The sequence below is a fragment of the Ranitomeya imitator genome, chromosome 2 (assembly GCF_032444005.1).
Source record: "Ranitomeya imitator isolate aRanImi1 chromosome 2, aRanImi1.pri, whole genome shotgun sequence".
NCBI classification, from domain to species: Eukaryota; Metazoa; Chordata; class Amphibia; order Anura; family Dendrobatidae; genus Ranitomeya; species Ranitomeya imitator.
In genome coordinates, this window is record NC_091283.1 from 794,690,969 (window position 1) to 794,710,371 (window position 19,403).

At 44.8% G+C, this 19,403-nt stretch overlaps 1 protein-coding gene across 1 annotated transcript in view; it reads right to left on the reverse strand.

The window, feature by feature from the left end:
* The window catches only part of PDCD11 (programmed cell death 11), a 64,990-nt gene that overhangs the window by 40,007 nt on the left and 5,580 nt on the right, over positions 1-19,403 (reverse strand). The window contains exons 4-14 of the mRNA XM_069753697.1: positions 18,878-19,045; positions 17,889-18,050; positions 16,732-16,855; positions 13,997-14,178; positions 13,789-13,896; positions 12,603-12,809; positions 5,386-5,507; positions 3,546-3,606; positions 1,976-2,122; positions 1,643-1,894; positions 1,077-1,217 (exon numbers count right to left, since the gene is read on the reverse strand). Coding sequence (XP_069609798.1) covers positions 1,077-1,217; positions 1,643-1,894; positions 1,976-2,122; positions 3,546-3,606; positions 5,386-5,507; positions 12,603-12,809; positions 13,789-13,896; positions 13,997-14,178; positions 16,732-16,855; positions 17,889-18,050; positions 18,878-19,045 — 1,674 coding nt within the window. The remainder of the gene's footprint in view (positions 1-1,076; positions 1,218-1,642; positions 1,895-1,975; positions 2,123-3,545; positions 3,607-5,385; positions 5,508-12,602; positions 12,810-13,788; positions 13,897-13,996; positions 14,179-16,731; positions 16,856-17,888; positions 18,051-18,877; positions 19,046-19,403) is intronic.

Genomic DNA, 19,403 nt, shown 5'->3' on the forward strand with positions numbered 1-19,403 from the left:
ACATGAGTGAACACTGACTAAACAGGAGTATGATTACAGAACAGAAGAGAGCTAGAACTCTAGTGCCACCTATTGGAAGGTAGAGATCCTACTAGTCAATGTTGATCCTTTAATGAGCCTTGTCACATGACTTAAGATAATAGCCAAACCAGAATCTCAATTTGCAGACACTGTGTTTCGGGGTACTGCCCCTCATCAGTGCAAAGAGGATATCTGGTTTGGCTGTGTGAGAGACGTCAGACCGTCTTCCAAGAAGTATCATTTCTCCTTGCGGAGATCGACATGCTAAGCATGCCGAGATGAGGAGACTTAAAGCCGCAATGCTCCTCTGGGTAATATGCTAATTATGCAAATTGACTCGTCATAATAATTAGCATATTACCCAGAGGAGCATTGCGGCTTTAAGTCTCCTCATCTCAGCATGCTTAGCATGTCGATCTCCGCAAGGAGAAACGATACTTCTTGGATATAGAACAGAAGTCATGCATGCTCACTATCACAGCATTTATACAAGACCTCTTTTTTTCGGTTGATCCCCCATAATCCTACTTATCGGTGCGATAACCCTGTTAAAATACATGGGTCTTCAGAACCTGTCCATTATCTATGTTCCAAAAGATGGAAAACATACACGTGGCCATTCACCTTAAATGAAGTTGGCATGAACCCGTAGATTTGGGCGGGACATGCTGACCATCCGATTTGAAAGGAGAGATCCTGATTGTCTCCTGAAGGCAGATGTCAGAACAAGAGAGATCGGGCAATTGGATTTCTAACACACCCGATCATTTAGTTCTTTTCTCAAGGAAGAAAACCCACCAGACCTGTCTGGCAGCGACTTTCACCCCTCATTCATATGTGACGCACTGAGAGTGCATGTGTACAGGGGAGTACTGAGCATTGGCTAGGGGTGTGTGACCCCATAACATTTCTGCAAATAAAATCCCATTCTTTCCTTACCACACTGAAGGAACGGCCAGCTATGTGCAGAGACTTAACAGAACTGTCCCCATCACAGGCACAGAGAAAAAAATAAGAGAAACTATCAGACAGCGATGATACTGGGCCAGAAATACCTTCCCATCTGTACAGGCTTGTGTAACCTCTTTTACAGGCTTAGATTTCTTCACTCCTTTCTCCTCCTCATCAAGCATCTTGAAGGACAGCCGTAGTTTCCCCGTCTCAGGATTACAATCCAAAATTCTTACTTTAACCACCTGAAAATGATGCAAAGCCACATACATATCATCACTAATATAAAATACACTATATGGTCAAAAGTGTCAGGACAAGCGTCTCAGTCATTCAATTCAGATATTTTGCTCAGTCCAATCATTATAGTGAGACTATGGGACTCTGCCACATGATGTCGTAATGGTTGATTCACTACACAAAGTACAAGGTGGCGTCTGGATGCATTTTTTTTTAAATATAATAACATTCCAGGTTACGGGCACTAGATTGTGTGATGGGACACGGATCAGGGGAACTAGTCCGATTGCCGTACGTGGAGGCAATATGGGGCAATTAGCATTGAACTTGTGGGGGTTTTTCCTTCTTCTGGATCAACAAGTTAATCTATAGGTTAAACTTAAACGCACTTATGTCTACCTTCAACCTTAAAAACTATTACAACTATTACCTGTCCCTGATAGAAAACTTCTTCTGGTGATGTAATATATTCAGTGCTCAACTCCATGATTGGTGCCAGCCCCTGGACATTGTTATAAAACCGGACGATGCAGCCGCAACTTCTCACGGATCGGATAAAGCCGTGAGTGACCAGGCCAGGGGTAGCATCGTGGTAGGTGGTGATGATTGGCAACTTCGAATTTATCAGAATTTTCTTCCTGGTCAAGATCAACTTCTTGGCTGCTGGGTCCACACTTAGGACCTGTGTAATGTTCGGAGACAAGGATAAATCAGTGACACAAAAGTCCCATAATTCTCAAAGACCAAAGTGCGATTTCCTCACCCTGCACTTGATCTTGGTCCCAGGCGTGTATTTCTTCTCCGGCTGCTGCAGAGTGACGTCTGCCAGGTGCAGGGTGGGCACAATACCATTCAGGCGTTTCGTGATATCCACTATCATTCCTATTGGCGTTATACTGTTTACCGTTCCCTGTGTAAGAAAAAGCAGATGTGTGGGCAACCCAAGCATAGAAGGTATATAGATCTTACCAATGAGGCATCACGCCAAAAAGGAGCCACCTTACAACAATAACCCTTGTACATATTTCTTATTAGAGCATATGGACCTCACAGACAAAACCCCAGGACTTCTCTAGCACAAACATATCCTCAGCAGCCATCACTGAAGGGAAAATGTTCATTCACCCTTACTGATGCTCCGATCCATTCTTGCCCAGATCACCACAACTAACTACTACTAATGAGCGAACGTGCTTGTATAAGGCGTTATCTGAGCATACTCGTGTGCTAACCAAGTGTTTTTGGGGTGCTCGCAAAGTATATTCGAGTTCCCGCCACTATTAGACAATCTCTTTAAGTGATGTGACAATGGCTGTGGAGTTGGAGTCGTGAAGTCAGAGCCCATTTTCGTGGAGTCGGAGTCATGGAAATTGAAGTCGGAGGTTTGGCTTACCGACTAACCAGCCCTGTCAGAGCTGTGGTGTCGGAGTCGGAGCTGGAGTCCATTTTGGTGGAGTCGGAGTTATGGAAATGGAGGAGTCGGAGTTGGAGGTTTGGCTTACCGACTCCACAGCCCTAGTTGTGACTGTCAAATAGCTGCGAAACATTCAGCCATGGGGACTCAAACATATTTGTCGAGCATGCCAAAGTCACTCGGTTAACACCTGAGGAGCATGCTCAGATAACGCCTTATCTGACCATGTTCACTCATCACTAGTAACTACACCCTTGAGTTTCTGGCTCTTTTCCCATCGATATCCTGAATGCAACAGTAAAGCCAACCCTTACTGACCAGCAAAGACATGGATGACTACTCTGGTTTATGTCAACAGCTCAGCCAGCCCCCTTCTGTATCCACGCATAGTACGTGACAGAAAAGAGGGCTGAAAGCTACAGAAATGAGAAGTCAGAGAGAACCCTTTACACATACACATCTGACACACAAGGGTCTCTTCTATGTCAAACCCAAACTCAATGTGGAGCTGCTGAATCTGGTGCCAATACACTAGAATTAAGTAAGGCACCCCCCCTCCATCTCAAGATGTTGGCAAGCTGCTAGCCCCCTACTGCCTGCAACATCCCTGGTGTCTCTTCTAAATAGCAAGGGAAAAGACAGAAGAGGTCGACACTCCGTGTTCTGGCGTGGTGCTCGTGGAGGAAGTATAAATGGAAAAGCAAAAAATCCCGGCACTCACGTATCATGAGAGCCAGGATTCTTGGCCTCTTCTAAATAGGAGGCCCGTCAGACATAATGAGTGTGTCGCAATGTAAAGATGTCACCAGAGATGTTGGAGGTTCGTAGTGTTCTGGTCAAGCACAAACGGACTACTGACTTTTATAACACCTACATAACTTTACTACTGCACATCAGTGAACACTGGATTTAGATTTACCTTCAGAACTTGTCCAACCTGCACATCTTCAAGTCTCAAGTAAACGCCTTCCAGAACCTCTCTGTAAGGAAAAATAATAATTTAAAAGGTAAGAGAGGAAAATATGTCAACATCAGACAAATATACAGTATATACTCCACGATCACACTATGCCCAAACTAGAATCACCACTTTCACCTAGGACAATACTCTGTAGGAGAGTTCTTGTGTACTCTTGGACTTGGCTGTTAAAAGGGGTTTTCCATTCTGTGTGACTGCAGACTTGCAGTGCAAGTGCTGGGAAGATTCACTGGTGCCTGGAGCATGATCTCAAGTATGTGATTTGCATAATGTGGTCACATGACAACTAGATGGGTGCAATGTATTGGACAGGGCCGGACACAGACTAGTCAGAATGTGACCGGAAGTATGGAAACTATGTGCGCGGGAGAATCCTCACAGCATGTACACTGCACGCTGTGAAGATTCACATAGAGTGACTGCAGACTTGTAGCCTAAGGCCGGACGATCTCTTTAAAGTCGCTTTTAGCATTTAGCGGAACTCTGTAGGGTTTCTTGAGCTAAAACTACTACATAATAGCATTGTGGACACTGCTGTTATTACAATATGTGGAAGATAAAAAAAACCAACAACACTAAAAATCCTGTAAGGAGGCTTCCCGATATGTGACTTAAGAAAGTCTGTATGGGTTTTGTTACGATAAAAGCTGAAAATATGCGGCAAATTCTCTGTTTGGAACCTGCTGTGAACATTTGTAGGATAAATTAACAAACGGCAGACTTATAATCTGAAGTGCAGATAGAAGCCATGTATTTTCTCAACAGCGTGTGGATGGGATTTTGGGACATTTCATCCACAATGCCGGTTCTCCACTATGTAGGTGATTTTCCGTCTAGGAAATCAGGAGAAAAAAGTAAGCTTTTTTTTTGTCTTATTATGGGATAGGATGCAGCAAATCCGGTTTTGTTTTTTCTTGTACAATAGTAGTTTCAAGGTGTCTTTATTTTCTTATCTTAAAAAAAATAAAACGCACCCACCGTACCCGTACCTTGCAAAACGATGTAAGAATGTGATAGGAAAAAGGCGCAACATGCAATTCTCAATCCGAATCTGATTGAGAATTACCCTTGTGTAAAAAAGTCTAAGACTGTGACCACGTCGTCTTTTTCAGGCCAAGAAGCCTGAAAAAGCCTAAGAAAAACTCAAAAATATTAACATATTCACAGCAATGTCAATGCAACTTGCTGTGCATGTGTTCCTTTTTTAGTGTCTATTAACAAATTCAGGCTTCGAAATTTGCAAAATAAAAGACGTTTCAGGAAACAATAAGTGCTTGTCACTTCTCTGAAGCAGCTCCTGAAGAACTCTGCTTCAAATTGTGAACAGTGTGAACCAAAGGATGCAAAAGTAAATGCTTCAGGTAAACAAAAACTTTCTGAAGAAGGAGCAGTTGCTGTAGTTTTTCATCACCTCAAAAAAAAAAAAAAAAAAATATGCGTGCACCGAGCTTAATTGCATTCACATTGTGTCTTGTTGCCGTTCAATGCTCAGTCACTGGCTTACATATCAACACCAGAAAAACAGTATTCAGGTGTTTCCCTGAGGCAGCCATTGACATCAATGTTGAAATGTGGTTTCCTTTTTCACAACAGTCTACTACGCTATTGTGTCCAGAGAAAAGGCATACACCAATAGAAAGGATTTCAGACGGAGTCCAAAGCATCATCTTGTAGGCTCCATTTCATTCCCTGAAGCAGCTATGTTGGATGTAAAATCTGAATACAGTCCGACGTGGACACTAAAAACCTGACAAGATGTCTACAAAAAACAGCAACTTACTTTTTAAAGGACAGCAGGAGTGTCTGATCCATAGGACTGAACTCTATAACTCGCCCCTTATGGACTGTTCCTTCTTTGAACTTTTGCACAGTTTTTAACTTTGTTAAAGCAAGATCTTTTTTCTGTAAGACAAAAAATTGAAAAAAGCAAAAAAGAGTTCCATAAGAGATAATGGAATCATTAAACAGTGAGTTTACACGTAAGACGAAGGTATCACACCGATGCATAACGAGAAACATGTCTGAAAAGCGGATTCTCAAGACTTGGAGTAAAAGAGTATAACGGTAAGAATGGAGTGGGCATCTCATCCGCACGCATGACAATATCCGGCTTGTCACATATTGGAAAATATGGATTTTTGTGTACTCACCGTAAAATCCTTTTCTCTGAGCCATTCGTTGGGGAACACAGACCGTGGGTGTATGCTGCTGCCACTAGGAGGCTGACACTAAGTGATACAAAGAATGTGATATCCTCCTCTGCAGTATACACCCTCCTGCTGGCTCTCAGCTAACCAGTTCGGTGCAAAAGCAGTAGGAGATCAATAACATATGAGCGTAGAGAATGTCACATTATATATGAGAGTATAGCATGTCAAATTATAAAACAAGCACAAGCTAATAACAGGGTGGGAGCTGTGTCCCCCAATGAATGCTCGGAGAAAAGGATTTTACGGTGAGTACACAAAAATCCCTATTTCTCCTACGCCTCATTGGGGGACACAGACCGTGGGACATCCCAAAGCAGTCCCTGGGTGGGGGCAACATCAGATCAGGCCCTGTGTAACCGCTACTTACAAGTGCGCCACCGCGGCCTGCAGAGTCCGCCTGCTCAGACTCACATCTGTGAGGCTGTGTGCACACGTTGCAGTTTTTTCGCATTTTTTTCGCGGTTTTTCCCTGATAAAAACGCTATAAAACCGCAAAAAAAACTGCATACAATAAGCATCCCATCATTTAGAATGAATTCCGCATGTTTTGTGCACATGTAAAAACCGCAGCATGTTCATTAATTTTGTGTTTTTTTGCGGATTTCCCACTACTAAATGCTTTGGGAAGTGTCCGGAAAAAAACGCGGCAAAAACGCGGCAAAACCGCATGAGGTTTTCTTGCGGATTTCTTGCAGAAAATGTCCGGTTTTCTCAGGAATTTTCTGCGACAAATCCTGAACGTGTACACTTAGCCTGAAAGTCTTTGAATTATAGTGCTTCAAGAATGCATGCGGACTAGATGAACCCGCAAGCTTGCAGTCGTGCTGTGCCGACGCCTGGTGCCTAGAATCCAGGAAACCTCGATAAAGAGGGAGATAGGCTGACATTTAACACGGAAGGTCTCCTGGATGGTGTAACAAATCCACCAAGCTAACATGGCCGATGAAACGGCTAAACCCTTCCTGTAACCGTCAGAAAGCACCTTACAATGAGGTAGCCCAAATAAAGTGTCCAACCTTCGGAAGGACGCCGTCCTCGAGACGTATCTACTCAAAGCACCCACCACGTCCACAGGGCCGGCGTCAGCACCCGGCGCACCTGGGCAAATGCCGGGGCCCTGGGGAGAGAGGGGGGCCCACTCACGCTGTCATAGATACAGCTGGGAGAGCAGAGCAGGAGATAACATGCTCTCTCCGCCCACAAAGTCACTGCTGGCTGCGTTCTCTTAACCCCTATGTGCCAGCTCTGACACAAGCATCTTCTCACTCAGTCAGTGCAGCCAGGCAGGCACACATAGGGGTTAAGAGAAGGCAGCCAGTGTGACATTGTTTATGGGCGGAGAGAGCACGTTCTCTGCTCTGATCTCCGCCCCTGGCTGGCTGCCGTGCTGCTGAAGTTATGAGGCAGATTCAGGAGGAGCTCCTAGTCCTTCCAGTGCCTGAGTGAGTGGCGCTGCTATATACTACGTGGGCTGCGCTGCTATATACTACGTGGGCTGCTATATACTACGTGGGCTGCGCTGCTATATACTACGTGGGCTGCTATATGCTACGTGGGCTGCTAGATGCTACGTGGGCTGCTAGATGCTACGTGGGCTGCTAGATGCTACATGGGCTGCTATATACTACATGGGCTGCTATATACTACGTGGGCAGTGTTATATACTACATGGCTGTGTTTATATGCGATCATGAATCGGGGTATGTGTTAAAGGGGGGGGCCCACTGAGACTCTTTCGCCCGGGGCCCTCAAAAACCTGGAGCCGGCCCTGCACGTCCAGAATATGGGGAACCCATTCCGTTATGTGGACTGGTGCCGAAAGAGATGAGGGAAGAACGATGCCCTCATAACTGTGGGAATACAATACCACCTTGGTAACAAGGGATGGGGATTGCCTGTAGACAACCTTGCCTTGAAGGTAATAAGGGAAAAAAGTCTGAAAGAACAGAGCGGCTAGCTCCGAAGATTCGTCAGGATGAGGAGATCGCAGAGAAAAAAGGGCGAAGACTCCCTGGAGGAAGTCCATATTAGCAGTTTTGTTGCAATAAGACGGAAAAATACTAGTTCAGCAAACGAGAAAAAACCTTCCTGCTTCCAAAAAGATCTCGGAAGTAGTGGAAGAGGGGTGAAGGAAACTGGTAGCATAGAAAAACCAGAGCATGCACTGCGATGGCTTTTGGACCTGGGGGCCGAACCATGAACTTAGAGTACATTGGCGTTTAGCCTGGATGCCATCCGACCTACATCTGGAGTGCTCCAGAGAAGTCGGATCTGATGGAAGACTTCCGGGTGAAGTTCCCTCTCACATGAGGCAGGGCCCTGACGTGACGGCGTCCGCCGCCCAGAGTTCTACACCTGAGAAGTGTAGTGCCGAGACCACCAAATGATAGATCGTGGCCCAACAGAGAATGTGAGGTACCTCGGCCATGACGCTTGACCGTGGGTACCTGCTAGATGATTGACGTATGGCACAGACGTGAGATTGTCCGATTGAATCGCATGGGTGATCCGCCAGAAGGCAGTGGACCTGCTGTAGAACTAGCTGTACCGTTCGGATCCCCAGAACAATGATCAAGAGGAGAGGACTGGCATCGGTAGTCACTAATAACTGGGAGAAAGGATCTCTCCTGGATGAGGAAGGAGCTCAGCGACTAACCTCTGAAAGCCCGATTGACCTGCAGAAAACGAAAGGAGCGAAGGAAACCACTTCCATTGTCGTCACCAATTTTCCTCAGAACCCTCCTAGCAAATCGAATGGAATGAGGGGATGAGTGAACAAGTGCGCGAGCTCCCTGTTGAAGGGCCACGGCTTTGTCTCAAGGGAGAATCACTAAACTTCTGGAAGATTCCAAGATCATGCTCAAAAAGGATATCTGCTGGTCTGGAAATGAGGAAAAAACTTGTGTAAGTTTAGCTGCCAGCCCAGGAGACAGAGGGTATAGCAAGAGATATAGACGACTCAGCGCAGGGCTGGAAGAGAAGCTAGAAAGTCGACCAGATAGGGCAGGACGACCACGCCTCTAGGGTGCAAGAGGAACATGACAGCCCCATAACCCTTGTGAACACTCTGGGTGCGGTAGCAAGGCCGAAGGACAAGGTCGTGATTTGAAAATGCTGTTCGCGAAAGGGAAAGCGAAGGAATTTTGAAGAGGGAAAAAACATAGGAATGTGAAGGTAAGCATCCCGAATGTCAGTGGATGCCAGAAACTCCCCCTTTTTCCATTGAAGTAATGGCGGAGCGGGGGAACTCCATCCGAAGAAGGGGGACCTTGTCAAGTTTGGTAGAAGTTTGGAGGTTCAGGGTCGGTCTTACTTTTCGGTCCCCATTTTGGAACCAAGATCCCTTAGATCTAGACCGTCCTGGACAACTAATCCACTGCTGGTTGGGTCTATAGGAAATCAAAATAGTTAAGGTCTCTGACCAAGAGACCATTGCTCTAGCAACACATGTGGCGGCTAAGGGAGGGTAGAGCGCTGAACTGGAGGCCGCAAGACGGAACAAACTAGATTTGCTATCTGACTGTATTGTATTTTTAATAGGTATGGATAGTGGTAGGTATACCACAGGAGATTCTACCTGGTTAATATGCCAAGTGGCAGAATGCGCAGCTGAATGCAGAAGGAGGAAAAACCATCTCTTACTATCGCAGCTCTCCTTTGACTGTGCGGAGTTAAAATGATGAACCCTCGATCCACCATCCTCTTAACAGGGAAGTGGAGAGTGATCGTCTGCCTTCTTGCATCATCTGCTAAATAGTGGAGATGCAGAGGGGGGATGTTCGGACGCCAAAAAAGGGAGCCTCTGTACATCCACAGAGTTATGGTCCCTGGGTGGACAGGGCTGGTTGTCCGGCGTTAGGCCAGGCTGTAGAAGAGGATACATGGAGGCGACACTCCATGTGCTCGTCTATTGCTGGTGTGGGGAGATCGGTGTCCTTTAAAAGGATCCGTCACCCTTAAGAATCAGACCAAGCATGGCACCTCCCGTCTTAGGTGGGAATACGTGGAAGGAATGCCTCGCGTGTTTGCATATTGGCTGAAAAAGGATACCGCGCTTGCAGAGGTTTCTGTCCAGTGGATCGCTTATCCGGACGCTCCCTGTGAGGGTGAGTGGCAAATGCTCTACGAGGGAATTTAGTTTCCTCATGAGGTACACTGCGTGATCTAGAGTAGAACCGAAGTCCTCGTCAACCTACAGAGATTGGTTAATGATATAAATAGGCGAATCCATCCTTTTCTGAAGTTCTGGTGAGTCCAGAACCAAGGCAATATCTGATCCATATTCAGAGACTTGTTCTCAGCAAATCATTGGTGAGGGATCAGGAAATGAAACTTCCATTTTCTAGGCGCGTGTATGTTTCTAGAATACTTGCGGCCCCTGCTAACCTGAAGGAAAGAGAACATCTATATTGGTCCTGCGAGCACTCCGAGCCACAGAGGGTTCACGGAGGGATTCAATCTCATTAGAGAATCCATGGGTTGCGGCAGTAACGAAACCCACTCAGGGAACTAGGTACTCTGGGATAAGCTGGGATCGGCGGCAGAGGGCTCCTGAGCTCATTTAGGGTAACCGGCTTCGGACTGGTCATATGCCCTTAAGACCAGGGAATGCTGGTCATGTGCCCTTAAGACTACGGAATGCTGGTCATGTGCCCTTAAGACTACGGAATGCTGGTCATGTGCCCTTAAGACCACGGAATGCTGATCATGTGCCCTTAAGACCACGGAATGCTGGTCATGTGCCTTTAAGACCAGGAATACTTGTAATGCGCTTTTAAGACCGGGTAATACTGGTCATGTGCCTTTAAGACCAGGAATACTGGTCATGTGCCTTTAAGACCAGGGAATACTGGTCATGTGCCTTTATGCAGTACTTCCTTACCCGGATGCAGAGTCGTTGTGGCCCTTTAATACAAAACCGTCGCCCCTGTGTGTGTGTGCCGGCAGGGTGGACCAAGATGGCCATCGGGAGTTGCAGAGGTGGTAAAGTCTCGCAGAGAGCGAGAGGCGCCAATTCAGGGGGCGGGGCCACATATGTTATGTGGGCGGAGCCTCGTGACTTCCATGAATAGGCCCTAGCCGGGGCCTAAATTTCTGCAGCCGGCGTGAGCAATACCAGCGTTGCTGAGGGAAGCGATCGCTCCTGTGCCAGGGAAGAAGCACCAGAAAAGGTGGGCGGAGCCGCCTTAGTGCGCCATAGTGCGGGAGCCGCTTCCGAGATGCGGCCTACACATCGGCCGAAGCCTGGGGCTAAATATTTGCAGCCGGCTGGAGCGTTACCTCAGGAAGGTGGGCAACAGGGAAGCTGAGGCTGACTGTCAGCATGTGAATATCCCACTGCAGAGGCCCATGGCTGACTGGATCCACTCACCATCGGTGCGCGTCCCGGCATGGACCCGCTGCGGATGACTGGGTTTCAGCGCCGAGGAAAGCGCGCGCATCTACTGTTCTGCTGCAGGTCAGGTATTGCAGCGGATAAACCTCAATCCATCATCCCTTTGTTAGGGAGGTGGAGAGGACCCGTCCGCCTCCTTGTGCCATCCGCTTTCACAATGGTGGGACAGTGGGGGCTGCTCGGACGCCATAGCGAGGGGCCTCTGTACATCCACGGAGTTCAGTCCCCGGGTGGACAGGGCCAGTTGTCTGGCATTAGGCCTGGCTCCAGGAGAGGATACATGGAGGCGACACTCCATGTGGTCGCCTGTTGCTGGTGTGGGGAGATCGGGACTCGAAGGAACCGTCGCCCCTGAAGTGAGCGCAGGCATGGCTTCCCACGTTGCAGGAGAGGGTACGGGGAGGTATACTCACCGTGCTCGCCTGTTGATGATTCGGGGGGAGATCGGAACCTTGAAAGGAACCGTCGCCCCCTTCACTCCGTTAATTAAAAAATAAAAATTAACAGAAAAGTAAAAAATAAAATAAAAACGTTGGGGTCTGAACCAGACCCATATGCTTCCTACAGACACTAAGCAAGAACTGGTTAGCTGAGAGCCAGCAGGAGGGTGTATACTGCAGGGGAGGAGCGAACTGTCTTTGTATCACTTACTGTCAGCCTCCTAGTGACAGCAGCGTACACCCGCAGTCTGTGTCCCCCAATGAGACGTAGGAGAAAAAAAAATCTGCTAGCAAAATTAAGAATTGTAGAGTTTTTAATAGTGATGAGTGAACATCCTAAGACAAGGTGTTATCCAAGCATGATCGTGGGTTAACTGAGTGACTTTGACATATTTTTCGAGCACGCCAAAGACACTCGGCTAGCACACGAGCATGCTCAGATAACACCTTATAAGACCACGTTTGCTCATCACTAGTTTTTCCTGAAATTAGTAACCTATATACAATGAGAGACACTTTGCAGCTACTTACCATAAGGCCGTGTTCACACAAGTGTATACAGACCGCAATGCCCAGACGGGGTTTCCTGACTCAAACTTGTAGGCACATGTGAGGCTGTCAGTTCAGGGGCAGGAGACTACCGCCAGCCAGGGCTTTCAGTCCCTATATGCTCATATGACTTAGAACTTATCTAAAGCTTGTGTGTAGTTCCTGTCAGTGGGCGCTATGAATAGGACCACGCGGTGTTTGCTATGCCCTTTCCATAATGCTCCACTTTAACAAAAAACAACAAAAGGAGTTCACTGGATGCTTTTTTTTTTTTTCATTAGCATAGATAGGTCAGGACCCGCACCCATCAGGCACATAGGCGATACATGTCGTATGCAATAAATATCTTAAATGCTCGAGATCGTGATATGCCATTAATTTTTAGTTATTGCTCAGAACTTACAAGTGAAAATCCAGAGGTTTCTCCATCCAAGTGAAACACAGCCCCCGCACGCTTGTGCAACGCAGTCACTGTGCAGCACTCGTGCAACGTGCCGATCCGGTCACTGCTCAGCTGCATGACGGAGCTCCCGGGCTGCAAGAAGCACTTCTGAAGGGTCAGACGAATGGCCTTAGAAGATCGGTCAATCCACAAGATGCAAGCTTTCACCTGGAGGAACAAAAAAGAGACTTTAGTTCTCATTAAATCGCAGTGAAATCTAACTAAACACGACCCGTCGGATCTCTGACATGACTGGTGTTCATTAGCAAAACACAATCCTTGAGCACCTGGAACGTCGTGTAGCTCCTCTGCTATTCTTTCCAATAAATGCATAAATAGATTGAAAACAATCCCTCATCAATAAGGTTTGTCCCAACACAATAATATTTCCAGGAAGAATAAGCAAGTATGAAATTCTAAAAAATAGCTGTACTGAGGATATGTAGGAATATCCAAAACCAAACATGTTCTGCGCACATCTAGACGGCGAAATTTAGTGAAATTAGGAGGATTGCAGTGCCATTTAACGTGAAGATTAACACTGTATCTGCAAGTGAATAACATTTCTGGACGTGACAGGTTTCCTTTCCTTGAAGTGGTTGGTTTCTCTACATCGACAGTCCACCAGCACTATAGGTGCATGAACTTCCTTTTCCTCACTTACACACTTGCATAGCATCTGCCATTGTCCAATGGTTGCCTGTCCTTAAAAGAAAGTTCACCCGCTGCTACAACTGTATACAGCTTGAAAGACAGGAGAGCGGCGACACCTACATCCTGTATTTCGCCTTGGTGTCCCTGCTCCTAGAGACGGAAAGGACTATTTGCAGATTGCATATATAGTCTACGAAATAAGCAATGAGCCATACACAGTCCAGACAGAGGTCAGCAGGAGACTCTTCTGACCTCCACCTAGTGAATGGAGACCTATGGATTAATTCAACGCAGCTGCTGAACGTTCTCCCGACACATACGGTAATGGTATCATACTGGGTGAAGAGAGTCCAGAGAGCAACAATCCAAAAGGTAAAGTAAGATGAACTCCTATGCAAAATGGTGAACCGAAAACTGCCCAATATTTATTAGATCATGGATTTCTTCAGGAGTGGAAAAGCCAACAATTATATTAACAGGTCTGGATACATACCGTCTGATCTTTCTTGTAAGAGTTGATTTTCTTGGACTCCAAGTGCAGGAAATCCACAACCCCAGTGTAGGATGACAGGAAGGATAACAGGACACGATCAGAGGAGACCTAGGGGGAAGACAAAAACAACTCAGTTACCATTGCATCCCATTGGAACCAAAACCCAACTATTCCCCACTGCAGCGTGTGGAGTCTGTGAGGTCAGTACCTTCTGAACCTGAGCTTTTACCACCAGACCCGGCACAAGATTATTCAGGGTCCATTTCTGCTCCTCTGTAGCGATGGCTGTAGCCACATCAGACTGTGTGATGGACAGGCGAACAATTCGGCCACTATTCTTTACTTCATCAATCACACAGTTGAGGTACTGTCCGACCTGCAGAGAAGTCACTGTACACATAAAGCAGAAAAAAAAGTCATCTCATTTTCATTTGCCGGTCAGTTTAATGGCATCTATTGTCCCGTTATCACAAAAGTCCATTATAATGAACCTCCAGACATTATGTACAGCATGACGCCGATTTCTAGTTTTCCTTTAAAGTAGCACTCCAGAACATATAATGCCAACTGGCTCTATTCTATCTATAGATTTTGTTGCAATCGATTCCATACCTTTTGAACCAGTCTACTAGTGCATTATGTGCTCTTCTGCATAGACACGAGGATAAACTTGTACTACATTTTTTTCTCTAGAATTACATATCAAAGTTATCTTGACAGCTATCAGATTTTTCCCTCTTATACCTCTGTAAGTCATCTATACAGCTTAAGATACATTTTCTGCTTTATATTAGAGCAGTAATATAGTAGGAGTCTATACAGTGAGTAAGTGCAGCTAACCACAGCTTCAGCTTATCTCTCGGTCTTCTGCTTGTGATAGGTTTCTCCCAGCTTTTACTGATTGTGTACATTTTGTCTCAGTTCTATGTGCAGACTCTGCAGTGTATCTTACATGATGCAGCTTTACTCTGCTATTTTTGCCTCCTGCTTAGATGCAGCATAAGTATTTATGTAATCACCTACTACCTGTGATAAGGGGAAACCTAAAACAAGCAGAAGGCAGGTAAGATTGTCTCATGTGATGCAGCATCAGCCTCAATAAACCTCTTCCTACGAGTCAGGAATCAGCAATTCTGTCATTAATTACTTCTACAGTCAGATAGAAGACAACACAGAGCTCCTGCTCACATGCAAAGCCAGAAGCAGATTGGAGGCGACGAAGGAACAAACATAGCCCAGAAATGGCACATTAACTAAAACAGATATATAACAATATATATATACATAGTGACCGAATATTCCCGATTTTTAATTAAAAAGGCATGATCAAAAATTATCCTGTGAAACATTTAGGCATTGCAACTAATTTTCTACAAAGCCTCTTTATTTCAGGGTCTCAAAAGTAATAGGACAAATTATCTTTATCATAAATAAAATGTTCATTTTGAATACTTCGTAGAGAATCCTTTGAAGGCAATGACTGCCTGTAGTCTGGAAGCCATGGACATCACTAAACGCTGGGTTTCCTCCTTTGCGATGCTTTGCCGGCCTTTACTGCAGCTGACTTCAGTTGTTGCCTGTTCATGGGTCTTTCTGCTTTAAGTTTTGTCTTATGCATGTGAAATGCTGCTTGATGGGTCTGAGATCTGGTGACTGACTCGGCCAATGCAGAATATTTCACTTCTTTGCCTTAAACTCTCCTGTGTTGTTTTCACAGTATGTTTTGGGTCACTGTCCATCTGTACTGTGAAGAACCGTAAACCGTGCTGCATTTGGCTGAGTCTGAGCAGAAAGTATCGCCCTGTATACACAGGATTCATACGGCTGCTTCTGTCTTCAGTCACATCATCAATAAACATTAGTGACCCAGGGACATTGGGAGCCATGCATTCCCAATCTCATGCTATCACGTTGCCTCCGCCATGTTTTACAGAGGCTGTGGTGTACATTGAATCATAAGCCGTTCCAAGCCTTCTCAAAACTTTCTTCTTCCCATCATTCTGGTACTGGTTGATCTCAGTTTCATCTGTCCAAAGAATGCTTTCTCAGAACAGCGCTGGCTTCTTTAGATGTTTTTTTGGAAAGGTCTATTCTGGCCTTTCTATTTTTAAAGCGGATTGTTTTCACCTTATAGTGAACCCTCCGTATTTGCTCTCATTACGTATTTTTACGATAGGCTTACTTTCTGAAGAGTGTTCTTCACTTGGGTGGATGTTGTGAAGGTTTTTTTTCCTTCACCATGGAAAGGATTCTGCGATCATCCACCATTGTTGTCTTCCATGGACATCCAGGCCTTTTTGAGTTCCCAAGCTCACCAGTGCATTCTTTTTTGATGAATATATTAAACTGTTGATTTGGCTACTCCTAACATTCTGCTATCTCTCTGATGGATTTCTTCCTTTTTTTCAGCCTACGGATGTTTCGTTTCTCTTCCCTTGACAGCTTGTATGACCACATGCTGTGGGTTCACAGCAATAGCTGACAAATGCCACTCCTGGAATCAGACCTTTTTCCTACTTAATTGACGATGGATTAACGAAGGAAAATTCCATCCAGCCCATTAAAAAGCTTTTCAGATAATGATCCAATTACCTTTGATCCCTTGAAAAAGGGGCAGATACATATTAAAAAGCTGTAATTCCTAAACCTTTACTCAAATTAGGATGTGAATATCCTCAAATTAAAGCTGAGAATCTGCACTTTAAGCCCATCTTGATTATATAACTGCATCTGAATATGGTTTGGTAAGCAGCCTAAAATGAAAAACTTGTGTCACTGTGTCCAAATATTTCAGGACCTAACTGCATAGCCTCTATGTATTTCTTATTAGATGTATGCTTATTCTGTACCATGACAGCATCACATATAATCGTTGCGTACAAGTCTATGAGAACGTCATCACCTTAGAGAATATTACATACATCAAATTTAATGCATGCTTACATATACTTGTCTGGTTTAGATACACTTGAGCTTTTTGACGAGGCAAGAAAGCTTTATTTCCCCCAATTCCCAGGTCAACGAGATATCCATGGTCTTCAACACTGGAAACACAACCGCAGAGAAACTGGGGAGGACAGATAAAATGTCACCACATCAGCAGGGACAAAAGTACCAGGGATTCATCGTTCTGCCATTAGAGAAGAAACGGGCAGAGGAGGTGGCGGAAGAGCAACAAGGCAACCGGATGGAGATACTAGAAAAGTGTGACCATCAGCATTAGATACGATAGGAGGTAATTAATTGAGCCGCAGGGGCGCCGTAATAAATATGTAACAGTGATATCTTAACACAAGCAATTTCTTTGCAAGTGATCGAAGATAGCAATGTGATAGCTAATTATGGGACAATCCTTTTTACAGCGACGTCTTAAAGTTGCTCGCACACATAGGACAGCTGTCAGCAAAATCAGCATTCATCCAACAGTTATCTCTCTACAAACCCTTATATACACAAATGCTTGGAACAGGCATGAGTGTTTATTTTACAACTCTGACAATATCTAATATTATTAAAGGTTAATCAAGTTATAACCTATGCGGGACCCTCACTGATCAACATAACAGGGAACTTTAATCAAGGCTAGAATGCAGCGACATTGCACATGCTTCACTGCAGCTCCATTCATTCCCTATAGGACTGCTCTTGTTTTTTCCGGCAGCCTCAGAAAATGAGTCGGAAGTCTCATTTTGTAACTGGAAGAAAAGTGCTTAATCAGGGATAAAAATTCCCCATTCTGCTGATTAATGCGGGTCTCCGTGCTCAGACCCCCATTGATCAGCAAGTTATCACCTATCCCCTGGAAAGGCAATAGATAACTTGTTAAAACTGAACAACCCCTTACATGTATGATGAAATCTATTAAATGCCCATAGAATTAGTTTCCAGCACTGTCATCTGTGAGGAAAGCAGATGTGAGTGAAGCCTTGCAGAGATGTAAATCAGGGTGACCGAATTACTGGCAAGTTTGCCTTTAAATATGGAACTACTATTTTGTACCCCCAAAAATTATTTGAACTGTTGCTTTACCAGTTTATTTGTAGAATAGGTCACAGAATATACATGCGATCTAGAAAGATTGAAAAGCTGACAAGACCTACCATGCCCATGTGCAACGAAGAAGGCGTCAGATCCGCATTGACCAGCTTGGGGTTCAGAGACAGTTTGATACTTGGGTACCCACCAGACGTGGTCTCCAGGCGGCTCACTGCACATCTAACCAGCATCCCTGGTGAGTACAGGGCAGACAGCGGCAACAGAGCCTACAACATAAAGAGACAACTCAGGGGGAGCCCAATACAAGCAACACAGGTTATTACATGTATCAAGTCAATGAAGCATCTTTGATGGGAAGTGTAGGTGCAATGATTGCCTGGTTGAGGGCGAGAGACAGGGATGCGAGTCTAGAGAGAGAGAGAGTGTGTGTGTGTGTGTGTGTGTGTGTGTGTGTGTGTGTGTGTGTGTACAGAAGTGCTCATATGAACGTTGTTTTCCTTTGTGTCCGGATTTGCTCGGCACACTCATCCTTGGAGAGCCGAACCTATAGTACAAATTACACTGCAAGCATTTCTTTTCAAACAATTGCATTGGACGTTATTTTTCTTGAATTCTTTACAGCAAGACAATGCATTTAAATCACAAATTAGAAAATAGCCGACAGCACATCAGATATATGAATCCAAGTCCTAGTTCCACTGGACCCCATGGAAAGAGTACATTCTAAAAAAGCAATAAAGGACAGCATCCAATCCAGGTGAAATATCAAAGATTCTTATTTTGCCAGATGCATATAAGGTCTTTTTCTTGGCAAAATAAGAATCTTTGATATTTCACCCGTATTGGATGCTGTCCTTCATTGCTTTTTTGGAATGCATTTAAATCAGTCTTCTAAGGTGTTGGACATTTACAGCTGTCTTTAGAGTTTGCAATTTACATTCCATGAGAGAAGTCCCGAGACTCTAAATCTCTGGGGTGTTGCTTTCCCCCAAAGTGGAAGAAGCAGCTTCCATGCTGCAGACGTCAGAAATTAATGAGGACATTCTAGATCATTTTCCTTTAACATTTCCATAAAGGAAGCTTGAATCCTTACCTCCAGTGGTTCATCCGTTTCCACTTGCTCACTAAGCAATTTGGTGTAGGCCTCACAAATATTTATTGCTTGGACGTAGCCAATGAGCCCATAAGGTAAATTAATGGACAACTCAAAATCTTTTGCTTCTTTCACACATCCCAGGAGCAGCATGCTGTCATGGAGGTTCTGCAATCAAATAAGAAATGATCATGATCCAAAAGTGATTAATAATACAATATACTTAAAAAAAAAATAGAGTGTAGTTCTTCGGTTATTTCTCCTGGTAATTTAGATATAGACAACTGAACTTTACTTTCTATAGAAGGATTTAGCTCTATGCACCTGCATACAGTAAAATTAAATGTATGGATACCTTCTAATGTGACATGCATGATGGTAAAGCTCATTTGTCAAATTACTCATACATTTCCGGGAAGGATAAAAGAATGGGTGATGAAGAATTGAAAAAAAAAAAAAAAAAAAAACAGCAAAACAAGGCAGAGCTTCTTACCTGCCTAGGCCTCTAAACAAATGCACTATCAGG